This window comes from Scardinius erythrophthalmus (assembly GCF_964197995.2).
Source record: "Scardinius erythrophthalmus genome assembly, chromosome: 2".
Taxonomy (NCBI): Eukaryota; Metazoa; Chordata; class Actinopteri; order Cypriniformes; family Leuciscidae; genus Scardinius; species Scardinius erythrophthalmus.
The window spans coordinates 1,754,753-1,778,770 of NC_138222.1; the positions used below are offsets into that span (position 1 = coordinate 1,754,753).

The 24,018-nt window shown below is 39.7% G+C and overlaps 2 protein-coding genes across 22 annotated transcripts in view; both read left to right on the forward strand.

The window, feature by feature from the left end:
- The window catches only part of ank2b (ankyrin 2b, neuronal), a gene marked incomplete at its 5' end in the record, with an annotated part of 169,627 nt that overhangs the window by 124,930 nt on the left and 20,679 nt on the right, over positions 1-24,018 (forward strand). For 17 of the 21 annotated variants that reach the window (XM_081358698.1, XM_081358699.1, XM_081358683.1 and 14 more), the window contains 12 exons: positions 339-426; positions 1,414-1,517; positions 1,868-1,903; positions 3,994-4,218; positions 10,715-10,869; positions 11,104-11,315; positions 12,026-12,233; positions 14,234-14,330; positions 14,772-15,000; positions 15,384-15,509; positions 15,597-15,719; positions 16,680-16,701. In XM_081358698.1, the coding sequence (XP_081214824.1) occupies positions 339-426; positions 1,414-1,517; positions 1,868-1,903; positions 3,994-4,218; positions 10,715-10,869; positions 11,104-11,315; positions 12,026-12,233; positions 14,234-14,330; positions 14,772-15,000; positions 15,384-15,509; positions 15,597-15,719; positions 16,680-16,701 (1,625 nt within the window). The remainder of the gene's footprint in view (positions 1-338; positions 427-1,413; positions 1,518-1,867; positions 1,904-3,993; positions 4,219-10,714; positions 10,870-11,103; positions 11,316-12,025; positions 12,234-14,233; positions 14,331-14,771; positions 15,001-15,383; positions 15,510-15,596; positions 15,720-16,679; positions 16,702-24,018) is intronic. The other 4 variants (XM_081358687.1, XM_081358700.1, XM_081358684.1 and 1 more) reach the window with 1 other exon arrangement.
- LOC308686459 (ankyrin-2-like) lies at positions 18,552-23,739 on the forward strand. Its single transcript, XM_081358706.1, has one exon. The coding sequence runs from the start codon at positions 18,685-18,687 to the stop codon at positions 23,662-23,664; it is 4,980 nt and encodes a 1,659-aa protein (XP_081214832.1). The 5' UTR covers positions 18,552-18,684; the 3' UTR covers positions 23,665-23,739.

The window sequence follows — 24,018 nt, forward strand, 5'->3', positions numbered from 1 at the left end:
AATATGTCTCAGTTTACTTTATTTTGCTCTCCTCACTTTCATAAATGAACTATAGTGTCCTGATCACGCTAGTAAAGAAATATCAAAAATTATATCTGGTGTCTGAATAATTTTTGGTTTGACTGTATCTCACGCTTTACATTTTAAATGGAAATGTATACATTTAATTTTATTCCACTTATTCTTCTTTCTGCTAACGCTGACATAGTCGCTTACAAAGGTATGTGAGAAATCAGTGTCAGTGAGTGTTTCTGATGAGCCGGTGTTATAATTCTAATACAGTGTATTCTGGGAACTCTGGATGGATTCTCCTCAGTAATGATGGTGTTTTCCTTTAGTTTGGACAGGTCTTACACACCCACTCATCAAAGCTACTACCCTGCAAAGCATTATGGGATGGTGGAGGAAATGATGTACAGTCATCAGGTGAAGTTGAGAATTTTGAGTGTTTTCATATGAGGGCTTTATAATAAAAATAATTGTCTTTAAAAGTCATAAAATTGAGTACAAAAGAAACAAATTCAAAGTTATAAGTTGTGTCCCAAATGACGCACTATACACTATGCATTGTAATGTTTAAAGCAGATGTCTTAACAAATGTCAGTAGACTGAGAAGACTTTAAAACGAGCAGTTCATTCATAAATACGTAAGATCGCAGTGGAAATAAAGAAAGACAACGAGTGCGGCGCTGAAAAGGGGCGGGGCTTCATACGCTGTATAACAGAATGCTTAGTTAGAGCGTTATACTCTATAAGCAATTTAACATACAGAGTGTCTACTTACACCAATTGCAGAGGCTGTTTACACTGACTCCGCCCACCAGTGCCTGATTGGTCCAGACAAAATAACAGAAGAAACCTGTGATGTTCGTTTTTGACTCGAACTTGAATCCGCCTTTCACCAAACTCATTCTTCTCTCTTTTTCCATCGCAAATCAGTTTGGAGAGGAGTTTATTTTAAATCAAAATGAAGAAAGTATTCGAAAAGTGGAAATAAAGTGCCTAACAGATATTTAATATTGGGATTATAGTGTTTAATGGGTAGGGAAGGGCTTCAGCGATACAATAAAGCGACATCCATTTATGATTCTTATAAATATGATCATACACTGAATATGTTGTTATTATTGCACAGTTTTATAATATAATACACTACAATACACCGATGTGCAAACGGTATCTAACAACTACTTACACTTAGTGCAAAGAAAATACTTTTTATTGCTATGTACACTTTTCCGCTGCCGGTAAAATAATAGCACTTAAACTGCCTCTATTTTTTGTTTGTCCTTCTGGCAGACACTTGCATGAATACTTTTCTTCTACAGATTCTGGCTTCTTGAACTCTGTGTTTCGTGTCTGTCTCACACTGAGTTCTCGCCCAGTTTAACAGAGACTCTTCTTCCACTCCAGGTGTCTTCTCTCGCGAGAGAACATGAGCCGGACTCGTACAGACTGAGCTGGGACATGGAAAACCTGGACAATATTGCACTTTCCTCCAGTCCTGCTCATTCTGGGTATGAAAAACTCCTCTTTAAATCTCACATACAGATCCTGAAGCTCTTTGAATTGACAGTCAACATGGAATCAAAATCCACTTTCTTTATACATGTTACTGGTCTTATTGTGAACGATTTATCAGTTCTTTTAAATCACAGTTGAATATTTGTTCCTGGTATTGCCTAAGGTTTTAAGCAAAGTATGCATACATATTCTGCACAAGTCTTTAACAACCAGAAACCTACAGTTTGACGGCCTTGCAAATGCAAAGTTGCTTTATGATCATTACTGTAAGTTCCTCTGTTTTTCAAACTTCATTCTCTCTTTCTGACTTTTCTCTCTGATGGATGGTATTTTTGGTCTTCAGCCGTTGTTCTCCATGTCATGACCATGACAATAGCAGGTGACTAGCGTGACGTGTCATTTGACCTCTGACCTCTGCTTCATTCAGTGTGCACAAGCGTCACTTAGTTTGGTGTCTTCTTGCTATGCCTCTTGGAGTATTACAATTTGTGATCAAATTCTATATGTAATATATATACATTAGGCTTATTGCATTAACATATTTGACTTTTAGATTTAGGTGTAGAATATTCTAAAATAACTGTATCAAAGGACCCTAAAGATGCCAAAAGGCACTGCAAGTTTGAAGTCATCTGAATGTTGTCCTTCATTTCACAAACTCATCTTGGAGACTAACACAATATTTGTTGTTTATTTTTCTTTTTTTAAATGTTTTTTTTTTCAGTCAAGGATTTTGTAACTGACAAAACTCATCTAACAAACTATATAACAAAATAAATGATCAATTGAAAATTAAATTAACTACCACTTAAGTATATGTTTAAGATCAGGATAATGTGTCTTTACTTGAGTTGTATAATTACTGAAATAGAAATATGTACATTGCCGTAACAGTGCACCAGTATTATTATTATTATTATTATTATATTATATTCACATTAGAATTACATGAACATGACACTTTTTTTCATGCATGTTGTGTGTCCAGGGTTGTATCTCTAAACCATATTTCCAGACAATCTGTGCAGGTGTTGTGTGTGTTTGCATGAAAATCAAACTGTGATATGTGTTGTTTTGATGATGTTGATGCATTTGAATATCCAGTGTGTTCTTATGGGTATTCGTATGCATGTATGGTTCTACCACACATACACTTATCTAAATTTGCATACACAATAGACAACAAAATGTACAATACTGATATTTTGACAGCATCTAATATTTAAATTATTTACATATGAACAACCTTATTGACATACTCATTTATGGATACTTATAAATATTGAATTCATGGAATTAATAATTTGATACTATGTATTTATGATCATGGAGATTATAGTATTTTTCAGTTTTTTCAGTTGTTTAATGTAATTGATTCGTTTACATGAACTTGATTCAAATGATTTCACATGTAAAACCTTAAAATTAATTTCTCTTCTGTTATATTTTATCCATTACTTATCACGTAATATTTAGTTTGTTTGCCGTGGGATACAAAATACCTTTTCTCAATATACTGTGACTTTAAAAAATGACTATAAATACACCAAAAAACGAAACATAAAATGATCATAAAACCAATCCGTATTATTGAGGGATAAAACAAGGAAAGATAATAAGTAACCATAGAAACCAAGGACACAGGGACTAAACAGGCAAATAATCTAAATTCAAAGAACCAAAACACAGACTTAAGGTACGTTTACACCACAACGATATGCTTAAAACGGAGACGCTTTTCCTGTGAGTCTAGAGGACACCATTGTCAAAACGATCCCCATTCACAAAGATCCGGGAAAACGACTAAAAACGCTGTATTCTGCTGCCAGGCCACTAGATGTCGATGAAACACTATAAACTGAACACATAATACACATATGCATGACGTCATCGTCTTCAGAGATTTGCGTTTTTGTTGTTTACATGGAGACTGTTTTCAAAAACTTGCACTTTGAAACCCGTTTTCAAAAGTTTGCGTTTTCAGGCGCCCAAAACGCTGTTGTCGTGTAAACGAACGGCCAAAACGCATAAAAAGTTTATGTTTTTAGTTGAAAACGGTGTAAACAGACCCTTAGTTACTGCTTTTTGACATTTTAGTCACAATTAAATTATAATGATTATATACATGTATTACATCTGTGTGTTCAGTGTTGTCAATTAAGCGACTCTGTCACTAGATTTCTTGCACTCCCCTTTATTGACTTATTTTCAAAAAAAGCAACTACTGACAAATCTAGCGACTTCTTGGACTGCTGGCTAACATGTAGCGAGCCACTATATCAAACTCGATCAGTTTTCTGACAGAAAATATGTAAATGAGACCAGCTCTATTGAACATTCGGCTATGGCATTAAAACAGTATGTGAACACGGCGTGATTCCATGACATGCATTTTTTTTTACTCTTCCTTAATCTTAAGATGGTATCACTTTTTCAAATGCATTTTAACTTTGTGCATCCTCAATGCAGCTTCTTAGTCAGCTTCATGGTGGACGCCCGAGGCGGTGCCATGCGAGGGTGTCGTCACAATGGTCTACGGCTTCTCATTCCACCGCGGAAGTGCAGCGCCCCGACTCGAGTCACATGTAGACTGGTCAAAAGACACCGACTGGCGAGCATGCCCCCCATGGTCGAGGGAGACGGTCTAGCGAGCAGGCTGATCGAGGTTGGACCCTCTGGAGCTCAGTTCCTTGGGTAAGCAACCGTTGGTGTGAGTTTATCTGGATAGTGAATGCTTTCAGAGCCTCATCACAATTTAAACTCATGATGAACATATTGATCTTTTTTATATTGAAAATTTGAATTATTGACTTTTCGTCAATGGACAATGCTGGAGTGCTCTGGATTACGCTGGAATAATTGTTGTGTACAAGTATAAACCTGTACCAAATTCGTCCATTTATATATGAAGGGACTATCTGACTTACACGTTAAACCACCCATCGAAATACTTTGCTAGTTTTAAGTGACATTTCGGGCTGGGTAATTTACATAATCAAAAGTGGGATTTCAGCAAACATGCTAGAATCATCACTTCTAACTATACCCCTCAAACAAAGTTAATGGATATATATTTAAAGGGGCTAGGAAGGACAGCCTAGGAAGTTGGGGAAGGCCTAATTTTTTAAGTTTCGTTAAAGCTGTTCACACATTGGCAATAAAAAGTGATCACTACATGTAAAATGCTTACATATAGCCCCTTTAAAGCCATGAACTTTGTAAACTTTTGTTAGATTTAGTGAACTGTAAAGTCCCGTACCTTGTAATAAGAAAAGTTTTTTTCCCCCTTTTAGCTTTAATGTAGACAATTCCTCTTTTAAATAAACAAACTAAATGTTATGTAAGAATGGAGTGTAGGAACAATTGAAGGGAAGTGTACTGCTGAAACGCACTCAGGTTTACAAGGACTGGGATACAAGGTGAAGTACAGGAGAACTCCCGTAGCAGATCTAGACAGGTGGTGCTGGGGAGGAGGAGGAGTAAAGAAAACCCTCATGGCACACCGTACTGAGTTGGACCAGGTCAAGAAGGAAATATATATATATATGGTTGCATAGATAGGGAGGAGAGATTGATTAGCCAGCTTAAAAGAACAAATCAGATACCTGGGACTATGCAAAAGTTTTATTGACAGAGTTTATCATCAACCCTAATCCAAACTGATTCTGCTAATCAAGTGTGTTGGAGCTGGGTTAGAGCAAAACTCTGCAGGACTGTGGCCTTCCAGGAGCGGAGTTTTACACCACTGGTTTACAGTGTAAAATAACACTTTTTTTACCTCTAGCATTGATTTAATGGAGTAATGTACGTTTGTCTACATTTGTTCTTTGCTGCCTTTATTACTCACCTCCTGTCAAAATGACTGATGCTGCTTCTGCTTTTCTGTATCTAACAAGGCTGTACCACCTGTTTTTTTGGCTTAATGGCTTGCAGGGAAGTTCATTGCACCCTCAAAAAAGAACCCTTCTTAAATTTATTTAATATGTTTTTCCCTTTCTGACTAACAGTTGATGAATGGTAATCTACAGAAAGTCCTTATAGTGCAAGTCCTGGGCTGTATACAAAATCGCCCCTACATATGGCGCACTATATGAGGTGGACAGCCCTTTGTAGTGGTGTCTGAAACCATAGTGGACATTATCGAGTGCACTCATTCAATCCCATAATGCACCCCAATAGCGAGTGTACAACTAATGTAAAATCTACTTAAGAATAGCCATGCACAGTGAACGTTCCAATGAATGAAATTACCAACGTGGTCACTGTGGAAATTCAAGACACATTCGCCCTTGGAGTCGCAATGGAGCCTGAGCAGCATCTATGTATTTTGTGAAGGTAGGAGGTGCTAAGGTCAGGCTGAAAGGATGAACCCTGAATTGGACAACTTTGCCCCCAAATGCAAACCTGAGGAACTTTCTGTGTTCGAGAGTGAAGTTCAGAAGCGTGTAAATCCCTTTATTGAGCGTCAACCGCCGTTCTTTGTTGGTGTCATAAAATTGGAGCAACCAACCATTGCGCTCCGACTTCAGTTGAAATGAGGTGGGCAGCACCAAAATGCTCTTCTTTAAGGTTCAAATAACCCAACAAGGCATATTCTGCAGAAGTCACCTAATGAGGTGAGAGAGGTGTTTAATGGCTGAAGCCTGAATATGAGGGCTTTGGTTCACTAAAGGCGGGCGTACATGGTGCGAGTTCGGACACTCGGGAGGTCGTGAGATGTATGTGTGTGTGTGTGTGAGACAGTGTATGCGCAGTATAGCCCCATCGATCTAGCCTGTGACGTGGTTGTGTATGATTTGGCCATAGGTGGCCTATACGCTGGTGAAAATCGGGCCGACTCCCCGGAATTTTTTTTTAGAATATTTTATTTTTCAGTTTTCAATTCCAGAATATACATGAAAACACAAACAAAAATAGTAAAAATAGTAAATAGATAAATAAAATGAATAAATACCGAAAATAATACTAGTACTAATAATGATCAAATGAATTAATCAATAAAAAAAATAAAAAATAAAAAAATTCGAGAGGCAGGGAAGACAACAGTAAGCACTGACAACAAAGAGCTTGTAAAGACTACAACCCGTCCATCATAGGAGCTGACAACGTGTCCATATATGCTAAATAGGGCTGCCACATCTCTGTAAAATTATTATAGTCATTCCTGAGTATATATGTAATTTTTTCAAGTGGAAGACAGCTATTCATTTCTGAAACCCATCTTCCTATGGAAAGTTGAGAGTCCGACTTCCATGTGATAGCGATGCACTTCCTTGCAACGCACAGGGCCAGTGAGAGGAACCTCTTTTGAGCTTTTCTTAATCGTGTATCAATATTTGTAGTATCTCCTAATAAGCAGATTTGAGGATCTAATGGGAGATGTAGTCCTAGGAGTTGGTCATGATGTCAGAGAAGTCGTGCCAGAATGTGTTAAGTTTTGTGCATGACCAAGTGCAATGTAGAAATGAACCCTCTTCTAAACTACATCTAAAACACAGGTTAGATATCTCAGGTTTATATTTATGTAATTTCTGTGGCGTAAGATAGGTTTGATGAAGAAAGTTATAATAAGTCAGCCTGTATCTGGAATTAAGAGTGGCAGTTAAACTTTGACACAATTCAGCCCAGAGCTCTGTACCCATTGTCACACCCAAGTCAGACTCCCATTTCTCACTTGATTTATGTAAACCTGGTTTTAAAGCATCTTCCATGAAGAGGGAGTACACTTTTGAGATAAGACGAGGTGTGTTACCCTCATGAAGCAGTTTTTCCAGATCGCTGAGCGTGGGTAAAGTCATTTCAGGTCCCAAAACAGATTTAAGAAATGATCTTAACTGTAAATAACAAAAGAAGTTTCTGCTGGACAGATCATATTTCCTCCTTAGGTCCTCAAAAGACATTAGGCATCCATCCTTATAACAGTCCTCCAAATGATGAATCCCTTTTTGGTGCCACGTTTCCAGGAATTTTTAAACATGTTTATCTGATAACAAATTATCTGGAGGTCGGGAGGTGCTCGTAACGTACTCGTCTCGGCTCGTAATTCCTCTCACACGCTGCGAGCCATGACCATGCGAGCATCACCGATTTCAACTTGAAAAAAATAATCTGCATGCTCGTAAAACAGCACAAATCGCACCATTTACGCCCGCCTTAAGTGACCACTGAGGCCCATATTAGGCTATACCATTGCCTGACATTGAGCAGATCGAAAAATATCCACGTCGCCAATAAGCCCGTGAGATATGAGGGGCATAGACTCATTCTGTTCCTTATTCTGCTACAGACCTTCCTGAGCAGGACCCTGAAATCTCAAAAACTGTCGACTGGCACACCCTGCTGTAACCACGACAGTTGTGTGATCCAAGGCACAAACCGTGTTCTCTGAAAGGGTTACTCCACCCATTTTTTTCATCATTTACTCACCCTCATATCATCCTAGATGAGTTTCTTTCTTCAGATCTACACAAAGAAAGATTTTTTGAAAAATAGTCCATCTCTGTGAGTCCATATAATGCATTGGATGGAACCCTCAAAGTTGACACATCAAAAACCATACAAAGCAAACACGATGGTAATCCAATACAACACCAATTTCTGGTATTACTTTTACAACAACTTTCCACTTTCCATTCTGTCACCTAATGGAGTTTGGGTTTGCAACAATCTGTATTGTATAAAGCCCTATATAAATTAAGTCGGCTTGACTTGACTGACATTTACATAAAGTATAAACTCATGAATGTGTGTATGACAGTTGATCGGAAGCGATGGATTATAGTTTAAAAAGTTTCAAATATTATTATTTTTCTCACACACACACCTGTTGTGAAGAAGACATTGATTCATTAGCTGGGGTTTCTTTGTTTGGCTCTTTAAACTTTAGGGGTCCCTGACACTTGCATTAAATGGACTCACGGAGATAAAAAGTCTTTATTTATCTACATCTGAAAAAAGAAAGCCACATTCCAGACAGCAATATAGTGTCGGCCCAGATCCGGGCCACATCTGGTACATGTGGATTCCACGCGGCCCAGATGTGGGCAAGATCTGGGCCGACACTATGTTGCTGTCTGGGATACATACATCTGGGACTGATTTTAATTTTTGGGTAGAGTATCCATTGAGGCGTCGGAGCACGAGCGAGAAAACTGTTGTTCAAATGCACAGTTGAACTGTTGTCGTTCGAAGCGCTGAATGTAGTAGAACTGACAGAGCAGAATTTCAAGGTCAATGAGGAGACAAGGCAGACATGTGGTCAGCGGTCTGATAGAGTTCCTCAACTTAGCCTCTCCCAAATGACAGAGTTGATGTGTACTTGTAGTCATGAGTGTCCATCATTTCCACAAGACTGCAGAGTGTCTTGTCTGTCAGTTTAGGTTTCAGAAGTGTGCTCACACTGAAGCTCATGTGTGCCATCTGGGACAGGGTTATAGACTCAATTTTGGATATGAAAGAAATCAAATTCAGCCATGTTTTCCTGATTTTTTATTACTAAATGAACACAAGGAATAATATATAATCAGTTTCATTTACATGCAAAAGCATAATCTAGTAATAAACCTAATGCCATCTGGAGACGAACATTATGATTTGATGATGCAAACAAATAGTTCAATAATGTTGTCGTTAATTGATTAAAACAGACTATTTCAGTTCAACTGTTCTGCAGAACGAACGAGCCAATTCTATTGACATTTTTATTGATGATGTTTAAATGATTTTTCTGTTTTAACACTCATGAATCATGACACAAGCCCAGACAGCAACATAGTGTCGGCCCAGATCCGGCCCACATCTGGTACACGTGGATTCCACACGGCCCAGATGTGGGCCGGATCTGGGCTGACACTATGTTGCTGTCCGGAGAGTTGGCATGGATCTGACTTTTTAGCGTAGACTTTAGAAAACTAAACATGGAGAATCATCTTTTTTAAAGGGTAATTCACTCTTACTTGCTACTTACAAAGATAAATTTAAACCCTTCCAGGGTTGTTGTTGTTTTTCTCTCTCATTTGTTTCAAGAAAAGTTCTTCTAAATAAAACAAACTCGACAATATGCCACCTATGCTCTCTTTTCCCACTGCTGCTATTGGATGACAGTAAGCTCCACCTCCCCACTGCCCCGCCCCCTCTGAATGAGGGCGAGAGTTTGGTTAGCCGCATTCTGCAACTGGGCCCGCCAGGGACAAAATTTCTGGGGTAGGAGTGACACATGAAACAACCAATGGATGCCAGTCCCACACCCCACTTTCTCCTTTCTCACTATCTTCCTTATAATTGTATTGCATTGGTTGTATTCTGCTTTCATTGTAAAGTGGCTCCGTTTAGCCGTCAGTGGTACCATACAGTAGATGAACCCTAGTGTCATTTTTATTTTCCATTTTAGCCTTGATTACTCATGATTGTTTCCAAACTTGTTGAAGTTAATCAACAGATTGTGATTATACTTCTATACTTTGCCATCAAAAGGTCACAAGTTTGGGAAATTCATGACCAAAACATAGTATTTCTAGTGATTTGTCAGAAGTGTGTTATTCTGAATCATCAATCTGTGTTTCCTTTAGCTCCTTTAGGTGACTGTTTGTACCCAGTTGTTTGTGCTTGTCTTTGTTTTGCCATTTGCTGTGCTACTTTAGTTGAAGCATGAGTTTCTGTGGCTGTGTGCATTTTTTAGGTATGAACATAACATTGTGCATATTGTTATGGCGTTTTGTATGTTTGTGAAAGTTTTCATTTATTTAGGCCACACCATATCCACTACAATTTTAATCAAAAGTATCAAGACTTGGTAGATCTGGGCATATCAATGTGCTTCCGCACTGAAGTTAAAGTAATTGAAAACCAAGTCCAGTTACTTTTGATAAACTTTCTTTTCTTTTTGTGTTTTTCAAATACGCAACTGAAATGAAACAATGTAAAACACATTATTTATTTATACATGATATAGACTTTATTGTATCCAGTTGTTGCTAATCTTAGCAGTTACCATTACTGAACAAGAAACAAGTAAATAAAATGAGAAATTTCTGCCCATTTCAGTATATTATACTATTCCATTATACTAATGTATAAGCCTCTCAAGACTGTTTGTCACAGTGATTTAAAGCGAAATTTATTAGCCTAATTGTAGGACAAAATTGTAGACATTCGTATGAATAACGTTGTTGTAACTCCTGCCGGGTCTCAGGCCTGTGATTGTGGAGATCCCTCACTTTGCGGCTCTGAGAGGGAAGGAGAGGGAGCTGGTGATCTTACGCAGTGAAACTGGAGAGAGCTGGAAAGAGCATCATTGCGAGTACACAGAAGAAGAGCTCAACCAGATCCTCAACGGCATGGACGAGGGTGAGGAAAAAACACATGATCAAATACAACCCAGACAGCAACATAGTGTCGGCCCAGATCCGGCCCACATCTGGGCCGTGTGGAATCCATGTGTACCAGATGTGGGCCGACCTGGGCCGACACTATTTTGCTCTCTGGGAAATTATAACCTCCCATTGCAGAGATTTGTGTCCACTACTGAATAAATATAAGAAATGGACAGATGCTGTACAATATATCCATCTTAAATTTCAGGGCTGGACCCACCGGAAGAGTTGGAGAAGAAGCGCATCTGTCGCATTATCACTCGAGACTTTCCACAGTATTTTGCTGTGGTTTCACGGATTAAACAGGACAGTAATCTCATTGGTCCAGAAGGTGGAGTTCTGAGCAGCACAGTGGTTCCTCAAGTACAGGCCGTCTTCCCGGAGGGAGCGCTCACTAAACGCATCCGTGTCGGCCTGCAGGTAGCACAATTGTTTTTGCAGAGGAAAACATGGAATGTAGAATCAGTGCTTTCACATGCATTTTGCTACCCTGGAAATCCAGAGTTCTAACGAGAGCACACGTTGAATTTGCTCAGCGAGTTTATTCTTTACTCTTGTATCCACAATCACATTGGGTTATCTGATATAGGCGGGCCAGAGGCGAGCTAAACAGATGACGACAGCGCTGAGACGTCGAAGTCTTTTGTAAACATTGCAAGATATGGCTATGGATTAACACCAGTTGTTTGAAACAGCTTTGGCCGCTACAATGAACGAGTTAGACTTGGCTTTTTATATAAAAGAGGAACAGAAGACGTTGCTCGAATCGTTCCTTTGCAAGGAGGGCGTTTTTGCTGTTTCGCCGACCGGATACGGCAAGAGTCTAATCTACCAGTTAGCTCCGCTGGTAGCTAAGCGTATTGGGCTTGTTGTGATTGGTCGTAGTGTTATCCAATTGCGTGCAGTGTGATTTTCAAATGCATGCTTGGTGCCCCTCAGGCTGGCCGATTTTCATTAGTTGATGCCAGACCATTACTCTTTCAGATTTAGGTCTGGATTTCCAGGCTAGCATTTTGTTGCTAACAGTCACAATATTGAAATAGGTTTGACCCGATAGCAATGAGATGCTTTAAATTATTAATTTGCTCTTGTGATCATTTTATTGATTATTGCCTTTGCTACTTGGCCAGGCTCAACCCATGAGCGTTGATGTAGTGAGGAAGATTTGGGGTAATAAAGCCACATTTAGCCCTATAGTCACTCTGGAACCACGGAGGAGGAAATTCCATAAACCCATAACCATGACCATCCCTGTCCCGAAGAGCTCTGCTGACTCGGGCCTCGGCGGCTTTGGAGGTGGAGATACTCCTACGTTACGTCTGCTATGCAGCATCACAGGTGAGAAAGCACACGGGATATACTCATTTTCACTTTCCATCCAGCTTAATATACAGAGACAACCAGGGCTTTAAAACGGGGGCTAGAAAATAAATCCATTCACTCCGAGCAGAATCAGTATTTTAAGGTTTCTGTTCTTGCGTTTCCTCTGAAACATTACCGTTCTGAAAACGGTTAATAACACTATTTTTCATTCTTCCTGTTGTTTTGTACACAGCTAGCAGCCTACATTGTAAAATGTAACCCCATTTGAAGCACTGGTAATCTAGATTTGGTCATCTGAAAAAGTGTGATCCAATCCTATTTTACTTTGAAAAACCAGCACAAAGGTAAAATGGATTACCTGATCCTGGAGAGCAAAACATGGGATTCCCAAATCTAGATAAATATGATCCAAAATAAAACTTTTTGAACAACTGGGCCTTGGTGATTGATTATTAAAAAAATAAAAATAAAAATTTCTGATTAGTAGTGATTGTACACTAACCTGCAATTTTTGCTGGTTTCAAAACACACATCATGCTGGATATTACCTGCCATTCATTTTCACTTAATGTAATGCTTTAATGGTTGGTGACATTTCCTCGGAAAAACTCCTGAGATCCAAGAGCTAATGCCAGCGACTAACCTACAATGACTTGACAGCTAAGCGCGGCTATTTCACTCACGTCGCATTTGCATAGGGCGAATTTAAATTCATGATTGGATCACTGCCAAAATAAAATAATAAACAGAATGATATAATAACTTTATTAATCAGTGAAAGTTAATTTCAAAAAAGCATATCTGTTCAGAACAATTAGAATTGATTTCACTTTTGTTTATATTCCTGTTAAAATTTCATTTTGTTTTCATTCCTTGAACCGGTTCAGAACCCTGGAGACAACTATACAGTAAGTAAGCCATTCATAGGTTAAGTGTAATGTAACGGAGGCCAGCTAGTGAGAGCTGTGCATGTAAACCTCACTCGTCTGGCCTCAAGAGGCGCTCTAGCAACATAGGCTACAGACTGCGGTCCTTAGCATCCTTGTTGGTGCCTGCCTCCCATGCTGGAGACGCCGGTTCAAATCCCGCTCGGAGTTGCTTGAGTACGACCGGTTACATTTGGTGCCGTGACCCGGATGGGAGTGAGGTTTAGGGAGTTGAGTGTAACAGAAGCAAGCTAGTGAAAGCTGTGCATGTAAACCTCACTCCCCTGATCTCAAGAGGCGCACTAGCGACTGAGGCTACAGACTGCGGTCTTTAGCGTCCTTGTTAGCGCACCCACCTCCCATGCCGGAGATGCAGGTTCTAATCCCGCTCTGATTAGATTTGGTGCCATGACCCGGATGGGAGTGAGGTTTAGGGGGTTGAGTGTTACAGAAGCAAGCTAGTAAGAGCTGTGCATGTATACCTCATTCGTCTGGCCTCAAGAGGCGCACTAGCGACTGAGGCTACAGACTGCGGTCTTTAGCATCCTTGTTAGCGCACCCACCTCCCATGCTGGAGACGCGGGTTCTAAACCCTGCTGGGAGAGGGTTGAGTAGGACCGGTTACATTTGGTGCCGTGACCCGGATGGGAGTGAGATTTAGGGGGTGAGTGTAACTGAGACCAGGTAAACCTCACTCCCCTGGCCTCAAGAGGCACGCTAGTGACTGAGGCAACAGACTGCAGTCTTTAGCATCCTTGTTAGCGCGCCTGCCTCCCATGCTGGAGATGCTGGTTCTAATCCCGCTCTGAGTGGGTGGAGTAGAACTGGAGAGGTTACAGTAACACGAGTGACATGAGTATTCTGCCCCCAATTAAATGCTAAGTTGTTTCCTCACAAAGTCAGTTTTTTACAGCATACTGAAGCCCCTCCTCTAGTGACATATATTTAAAACTGCATTGCACTGTATTGGGCAGGAGAATGAAATAATTGACAAGGACAAGTGAACATGAACTTTAAAAATAAAAGACATTTGCTGTAGTCAACAACATTTTTGTATTTTGTAACCAAAACCATTTCTTCCATGCATAGGTGGGACCACTCCTGCTCAATGGGAGGATATCACTGGGACTACACCATTAACATTCACCAATGACTCTGTGTCTTTTACCACAAATGTGTCTGCCAGGTATATTCTCTAGAAGCAACAGGAGAGTATAAGTTTTGAATGATGAATTTTCCCTTTGTAAAGCCCAAATATACTTCAGTGTTTACGCGTACGATTGGGTGCGCTACCGTATATGTGACGCAAATTTAGTCTTCACCAAATTTAGTCTACATAGTCTGTACGCTCAGCGTGCACATGCCCCTTTGCACTAAATTGTTTTGTCAATTTAAAACGAAATACCTACAACTCTAGTTTAATAAAGTACAAAGACATTTTTATCAGTCATAACTTATGAAGAGAAATAATGCAGAGACTGGATGAGGAGGAAACTATGCGTTTGACTGTGAGGATACGCTAGAGTTCGCGTCGAAGTACTGAAGTATACTTTGGGTAAATGGGCCAATCCTGGTTGAAGCTCACACATAAGTTAGGCACTAATATCTCCCATATTTTCCTCATCAGATTCTGGCTGATAGACTGCAGGCAAGTACAGGAGTCTGTGAACTTCGCCACTCAGGTGTATCGTGAGATCATCTGTGTACCTTACATGGCCAAATTCGTCATCTTTGCCAAAACGCATGACCCTATTGAGGCTCGATTGCGCTGTTTCTGTATGACTGATGATAAAATGGATAAAACTTTGGAGCAGCAAGAAAACTTCACAGAAGTCGCACGTAGTCGAGATGTGGAGGTGAGTAATGGACAGGCCTTGCTCATCCAAATATCGAAAGCTAAGAATTCTGAGTGGGTATTGCTGCAATAGATTCCTGTTAACACACAGGTACGCCGCCTAATCAGCTCTAGTTATAAAATAGAGTTTGATTTCTCTGCTTACCTCTGCATCTGGAGGTCTTTAGGCATTCTCCTCTGTTGCGTCGTTTCTCTGAAAGAGGTTCCCAAGGTTTTAATAAAGCCATCAGTGCCTGATTTATTCTAAGATCCTAAATCCTGAATGTATGCATAAATGCATAACCGCATAAATGTAAGCCCTATCAGAATTTGTAGTATTAACTATTAATAATTAAGAAATATTTCCGCTGTGGAACTGACATCATTTAATGGGTTACATTCTAGGTATTAGAAGGAAAACCAATATATGCAGACTGCTTTGGAAACCTGGTTCCCCTAACAAAAAGTGGCCAGCATCATGTCTTCAGCTTCTATGCCTTTAAAGAGAACCGACTGGCTCTTTTCATCAAAGTAAGTCAACTATGCATTCAGATATCTGTAGAATTATAAGAGGATCCATACAGACATTTAACTGCACACTTGGCAAATCACTTGTAGATTCGAGACAACGCTCAAGAGCCTTGTGGGCGCTTGTCCTTCACAAAAGAGCCCAGATCTTATAGGACTTTGACCCATGGTGCAATATGCAATCTAAACATCAGCCTGCCAGCTTACTCAAAGGTAAGTTCATGCAAAATGCTACAAAATGCATTGTCCAACAAAATTTCATTTTTATGTTGTCCGCTTTAATGGCAGGTTTGCATGCATTCTTACATTCATTTTGTTGCCATGAAATGATTGCTTTATACCACAATATCTGCATAGGTTTACAGTTGAGGAAACACTCAGTTTAATGAGTCAATTACACAACTTATTGCTGTGGATATTTGGAAGGCCTCATTTTACAGCCATCTTTTCCTTCTATTTGTTTCCCTTATTAAAAACATTTTTGAATCAACAGCTGATAAATGCTTTTCTGTTGCACCTAACCCGTCACACCACGCCTCGCTGGCTGGCCTCAGACATGTTCTGTTGCTCTGAAAACTGCTTAGCCTGCTCTCTCTGTCCCCTTCTGTCTTTCTTCTACCTCTGTCCATCTCTCTATCACCTGGTGCTCTCGTCCTCTTTTGCTGCTTCTTGCTCCTCAAAGGAATCAGATTCAGAACAAGATCCTGATGAGGAGGTAACTGCCATTTTGCACTTTAATTAACAAAAGATCCTTTGCTTTCCTCCATTATCTCAGTTCAAAACTCTGTCCAGTCCCACTGGGTTTAATTATTATTATTATTATTATTATTACAGAGATAAGTTGTTGTGTGAACAGTAATAATGAGAAAATGTGTTTCAAAACCCTTAGAATTTCATGAATGGCTCCATGGATGTATTGTTTTGTTTATTTGATTGTTTGTTTGTTGTAGAAGCCACTCATGCAGGAAATACAGATAATTCCAAATGGTTTACACATATTTTCTCATAACTGTTTATTGTTTGGTGTACCAGCTGTGATAGCTGTATCAAATGATGTGGGGACAAATAGCTTGAAGAAAGAAAGTAAATTGGCAATCTTAAGCAAAAAATGTTGATGTCTGTTCATTCAATGCATGTATACAATTGAATTTTCTTCACCCTTTTTCCTTACAGACGAGCCGAACCCTTGAGAAATGTAAGATATGGAGTTAAATTAATTAAAATATGTTGTGTTATACCAGACACTTTTCCATTGAACTTACTAACTGAGAATGTCACCACTGTAAAATAACTTACAAAGCATGATTTTAACATTCTATAAAATAATCTTGTGTCTGAGTGAGTTAACTATTGCTATATTAGGGATGTAACAGTACACAAAAATGGCGGCCCCATTTATTGCGGTCCCATTGCAATCCGTTCTGTCCATTTGACTCGTTCATTGAAGTCTGGTAAACATAGACTTGCTTGCTGTCAGGACAATCATTTATGTGAAATGGAAATATTTGCGTGAATCTGTAACATTTACAGGTAAGTATACAATTGTAAGATGTAAAACAACAAGCCATGTTGCTTTATGATTTAGTTTGGAGCACAAAACGGAGTTTGAAATTACGTTTCGTAGAAAAAGAAGTTCCGCACGTGCAGCGATTAAAACACTATTTCGAACCGAAAGAACCATTCCAAACTTTTTTTGTACTGTTACACCCCTAATATAAATATATTAATGTTTTATTCTGATCAGTTTATGAATCTTGAATAGAAAAAAAAAGTTTTTGAATGTCTCTTTTACTCTTTGCACATAATGTGAATTTCATTCATACTGTGGTGATGTTTGTTTTCAACTGTTTTAGATCCCTACTCCCTTCATTAAACACAATAACAATCTGCAAAGCAAATTATGATTCCCATCCACATCTGTAGTAATCTCTCTCCTTAGTACCTTTTTTTGGTGCCCCTGCATTTTTACACATAAACAAAGTGTACTTGTACGCCAGCTCAGTAAGAGGATTCCCTCTCTTTATCTGTGAATGTACAAAACATTAATCATATAAACCTGTGTTTAAACTAGTCAATGCCCTTTTTTGTAGATATGTGGCTTCATCAGTTGGATATTAACATTGCATAGTTTGCTTACTATTGCTTTAGAGAATATTTCAATCACCACACTATGTAATGTAACCTTTAAGTATAGTTCTTACATTAAGCTAATATTCAGGTATAAGTATGAATTAGAATCCAAATCTATTACTACATCAAACTTACTACACACTAACAAGTTTACCAAATTTACCAAGGAATTAACATTTGAATGCTGTCTTGTGTGTATGAATTTTTTCAGTACTGATCTTTGTTTAACATTGCCACTACTAATATTAAAAATAATTATTTCAATATTTTACTTTCAGTTCACTGTCTGAAAACGCGTGCAAAAACCAAGCAGCTTGTCACTGGGGCAGTACCCTTAAAAGGACAACTTTGTACCTAATCTACTCATTAAATGTGCTTTTTAGTACCTTAGAGTAGTAATATGTACCCTTTACTATATGAACTTTTATGGGCAAATAAGGTACAAAGATGTCCCTTTAAGGGAACTGCCCCCATGACATGCTGTTAAAAATGTTTGCACAAATGCCTTTATTTTCACATTCATTTAGTTTTAGTTGCATATCACTGGCTTTCTTTAAAAAAACCATTAAAGACTTGTTTTTGATGAGTTCATTTTTATTGAGTTCTCTCCTGAATTCTCTCTTTCTCTCTTTTGTCTTCTTCTTCTGTAGACATGAGTTATAAATATTGAGCGGTGTCTACTTTGTGTTACTGTTTTTCACTATATGTCCCAGTGTTTGGGTTGGCTTATTTTTGTCTCCCTTTTAAATATCACTTTAGTTTGTCTTTTTGTTTGTGTGAGTGCGCTGTTGAACCAAATGTGGATAAACAAGTTTCCTGCTTATTCTTCCATTGTCTTTAAGATTTGGTTAGTAGTATTTGCTTTGCAGTTGTTATTCCCCCATAAGTCCAGTAGACTCTCCACTCATCCTCCCATACTCCACTTACCTTTTTTGTCATCTTGATGCCTTCTGGTCCTTGAAGCTCTGAATTGATCCCTTATGTCCTTTTCCAATCTCTGTCCCTTTAATTTAAATTTTGGTTAATTTACTCCTTAAATGTCATCCAAATGGAAGATGATGAAGACACTGAAACAACTGAAACGTCATTCCTGAAAACACACTTGATCCGAGACTCCCCTGCGCTTGCAAGTCCAGATTTACTCTCTGAAGTGTCAGAGATGAAACAAGATCTTATCAAAATGACTGCTATTCTGACCACTGATTCCTCCGAGAAAGCGGGTCCTATGCAAGGGGATTATTTAGATAAGGGGGTGGAGGAGGTGTCAGCAGAGCCTTTTGAGATAATGGAAAAAGTCAAAGAGGATTTGGAGAAAGTTAGTGAAATTCTGAGAAGTGGAACATTTGACAAGGAAGAGTCTGCAAAAACAGAGAGTCGTCCATATAGGAAGGATGAGGGGTGGGTTCTGCTGTCAGAAAGTGAAATTGAAGAGGCCAAAATGATGGCTGCCTTTGAATCTCAAGAATCACTTCTAAAGGAAGTTAGAGTCAACAGAGGATCACAGAGACCAAAGGGTGCTAGGGACTGGTCTGGCATGGACACTGTTTCCACTGGTGAAGTTAAGGAATACTTATTGGATGTGCCTGAAACATCTATGCCTACATCCCATGAGACTCCATCACAGCAACGGTTCACTGAGGTTGTTCTGCGCAGAGGTGGTCGAAAAATAGTCCCTACAGTGACAAAGGACACTAAAGCTCATACAACAGAAGTAAAAAAGCCAGTAAGGAGGAAAGGGCCTCAAGGACACACAGAAGAAACCCAATCAATGAGCACAAAAGAAAGTAACGAAGGGGATGCCTTACTACCTGTACCTGGAGACCAAAAAAAGTCTCCTGTATCACCAGTGGTTGAGGAGACACCAATTGGTTCTATTAAAGAGAAAGTTAAGGCTCTTCAAAAGAAAGTAGAGGAAGAACAAAAAGGTCATAAAAAACAGACAGGCCAAAAACCTCCATATAAAGCAACAGAAGGCAAAGCATCTTCTGTTGTCAAAGACCAGAAAACATCAGGCCTGAAAAAACAAACTTCTTCACCCCAAAAACAGTCTCCTTCTAGGTCACCAAAGCCTGAGCCTGGAAGTCTAGAAGAAACCATGTCTGTAAGAGAACTAATGAGAGCATTTCAAACTGGCCAAGACCCCTCAAAAAGAAAGTCTGGCCTCTTTGAGCACAAAGGATCTTCCAAAGCAGAACACACAACAGCGAGTAAACCCGAGGCTATACTCACAAAGTCACAATGTCTTCCCCGAGCACCCTCACAAGAAGAAGGGTCTCCTGATGTTTTAAAGCCTGAAGATCACCACGAAGAAAAAGAAGTCACAATTAGTCCACACATAAAACACTCTAAAGACTTTGAAGAAGATACAAAAGCAAGGATGAAGAGTGGCGAGGGTGTGATTTCTGGAAAAGAGTCAGTAGTTCCCTCCACTCACTCAAGCATGACAACAACTATTCCTCAAAATTTGTCCAAACATGGCAGAGATCTTTTGCCTGATAATGGTACAGAGAACAGTGCATTTGATGACAGCTTTGACAGTGTTAAACATGAAGCATTGGTTGACTCACCCAGTGCTAGTCTTGCTGAAGTGGAAGCCCCATTGAGTTCTGAGGAAAGTTACAAACATGAGGGCATGGCTGAGACTCCAGAAACAAGCCCCGAGGGCCTCCCATTATCACCAAAAAAAACACCTCAGTCTATACTTGCAAAGTCCTCAAAATCAGTAGCAGTCACCCCTAAGGTCAAGACAAGTAAAATATCTGTTTCCTTTTCTACTGAGATGAAGGCAACTAATGAACAGGCATCTGAGGCTACAATTCATCATCCAGCACTGAGCAAAGCAGTGGATGAGCCAACAAAAAGTGAGTCCATGTCTATTCCTCATAGGAATAGGGGGGTGAACTTTGGGGATGAAAAAACTTCTGTTGATAATGACATTGTTTCTGTGTCATCCAAGCCACCTAAATCTCGGAAACTGACTAAAAGAGCATCTGAAACACTAGAGAGTTTTTTGAGCGATGAGGAATCTTTTGATGATCAACCAACCTCTTCTGACTTTCTGGCCTCAAGGGCAGCTACACAGGATCATGGTGGTTTAGTGCTGCCTCTTAGACACCAAGATTCAGAGACCCTTAGTCCAGTAGCTGATGACTCTTTTACCATTAGCCACAAAGACTCTTTAGAAGGTAGTCCTGTGTTGGAAGACAACTCTTCCCATAGAACCCCAGACTCTATTGAGCCTAGTCCAACAAATGAATCCCCATGCTGTGACTCTTTAGAAAACAGCCCTGTAGAGATGAAAACCAACCTGACTTTTCCACCTACAGTAGAACAACCCAGTGTGACCACAGGCCCCCTGACATCCTCCAAAGCCCCTGAAATCCCCCCAGAGAGTTTGCGTAGTAGATTGCTCAAAGAACAGGAGGGTAATGCAGACGATGACAGTTGCGAGCAGACGTCCCTGATGACAAGTTCGGGTAAGAGTCCTCTCTCTCCTGACACACCAAGTTCTGAAGAGGTAAGTTATGAGGTCAATCCCAAAACCCCAGACCCCATGGTCCTGATTGTTCCCTTTAAGCCATCAGTAATCCCAGAGGAGACAGTAGAAGATGATGAGTTGAAGTGTGGCCTGACACAGAGGACAATTACTCCAGAGGAAGAGATGTTTAAAATGGCTGCCAAAATAAAAACATTTGATGAAATGGAACAAGATGAAAAAGACAAAAAGGACAATAGAAAAGATAGTGAATCTTCTCAGACATTGGTATCGTCTGATGCAGGAGATGAGAGCATCAAACTGTTTGCGCTTACATCCAAATATGAAACATCCTCTGTGGATGATGTTGGGTTTACTGAACTCAACCAAGCATCAGAGATAGCACGGTCTGTTGAACCGATCATTAAAGTACAACCTCCCTCTCCTTTTCCAGCAGGTATACGTAAGAGCCCCCAAACATCTGAGGACATTCAACATACCATGGCCCACAGTGCAGCATCTTCAGCTGAATCAGCAATGAGGAGACCTCAGTCTGACTCAGAAAAGCATAACATAAAACCACACCTTCAAGAATCTCCTAGTGAGAAATTTGAAGAATATGTTGATTCAGAATTAGTACAGTTGAATAAAACTGCCTCTAACAACAACAATCTGGCTGAAAATATAACTGATGAACAAAAAGAGCAAAGCTTAAAAAGATCTAAAGGAAATCAAGAAACTTACAGTGATGAAATGCAGAACGAGGCAGCCAATTACCAAAATGCTGATTACATATTGCCTAGTCAGGAAGAGTCTAATGTAACAGATGAGATTAAAGGTGATTACATGAGGCATACAGGGACATCTTATGTTGATATTTGTAGTGGCAGCCTAGATATTAATTCTATTCCAATTATTATTGGACAAACAAGAGAAACATTTAAACCAGAAATATGTATTTATGATGACACAGAGGAAGATGATGCTGAGGAGGAACCTCCTAAGACTGAATCTAGAGGAGTTACAGCAAAAGCAGAGACAGACGCCTGGAATTCAGTGCGAGAAGATGATGATGCATTTGCAGCAAGAGTCAAAGAGGAAGAGCAAAAGGTCTTGGGTCTGGTTGTAGATCAGCCTTCCCAAGGAGCGACTCCAGACACAACACCAGCAAGGACACCAACTGAGGAGGGTACACCAACAAGTGAACAGAATCCTTTCCTCTTCCAAGAGGGAAAACTTTTTGAAATGACAAGAAGTGGTGCGATAGACATGACAAAAAGGAGTTACGAGGAGGAAGGCTTTGCATTTTACCAAATAGAGCAACCCATTGAAGAAGGCATAGCTGAAGAAGAAGTGAATGGGCCTGGTAGAGCATCCAGTGATGCTGAGAATGAGGTTGGTTGTAACCTCTCTTTGCAGATAAAACAAGAGGAGAATAATGACCTTTCTAATGAGCCTGCAGATTTATCTGTACATTCTCCTACTGAGGTTAATCTGGCTGCAGCTACAAAGTCAGATGTTATAAAGTCTAAAACCTCAACCAAAACCTCAGAGAAGGACCAAACAATACCAGAAACAGCAGAGATTAAATCAGACAAAGAAATGAGTGAGGGACATTTAATATCTGATCCTGCTTACTCTGATATGGTCATAGTCAATGTTCAGACAGCAGTGTCAACTATTACTAGATCAGTTCATTCCCAACAGGACCAAGAGTTCTCAGATTTACCCCCAGATGATCAGCACTCAGTTATAGAACAAACCAAAATCCCAGAAAAGACAGAATCTAAAAGTAAACTTGTCTCTAAAAGTGCAGCCTCTCTATCATCTAAGACTAGAAAAGATATGCCAACCTCCAAAGAGGAGGAGAAACCAAAATCCCGAATCCCTGTTAAGGCCAGCTCCCTCAGGTCTGAATGTGTAGAACTTTCCAAGGATAAGAAGTCGAAGTTGCCCGTAAAACCTCAAACAAGGAGAAAATCTGACACAGAGACAGGCCAATCCATAACCTCCAGTTTAACAAAGTCTTCCAAAGCCAAGAGCTTCTGTGAAAGCGATTCCACCAAGAAACCAACCAAAAAGGACCAGAGACGTTCAACAAGCACTGACCTATCCAGCACAACTAAGACACTTCCTTCAAGACTACCAGTCAGGGGAAAGCCTGGTCAGCCAATTCTATCTTCCACACCAGCAAAACAAAAAAAGGCCTTGCCCACTGACACAAGCAAACAGTCTATTGCATTTTTCGAAGAGATTAGCCATGAGGCAGCTAAGGTAGTGGAGAGTTTGGCTCAGGCAGAGAAAGACAAACAGGAGGCTGCTGCCTTATCTAATGATGAAAGCAGCACCATCAATGCCTCAGTAATAGAAAGTGAACCTTTGCTTGACATGCAAATGCCTTTCCCTGAGGATTCCTTGGTCATTAGGCCCAGATGGGACAACCCTGTTGAGACGCAGATGGAACGAATCCCTGCTGATAAAGTCCAAAGTCAAGGTATCCCCCATCTCTTGGGGCACATTATCTCTTTCTCATCTGCCTCAGCACCTCAGTGATGAAAGTGCTGCTTCTCTGTCTTGTAACTAATGCTTCTCTTTGTGGTGCTTCTTTGATGTTTGGGCTATGTTTGTGACTGTCTCTTTTCCTTTTATCTGACATAAGTCTCAAGATTTACATAAAACCTGATGCAGTGTTGAGTATTTATGAAATGTTTTTTGCCAGTATATTCACTGACTGCATATAGGTCTATGACTAAAATAATTCAACTTAAAACATCAGTTGTGAGGTGCAGTTGATATTACAGTTTTTATAATGTTCACGAATCCTGGGACAGTTATTCATAGTATTCATTGATGATTGATACTGATAATGGTTTCTGTAGCATATTTGCTTAGAAATATTGATTTAAT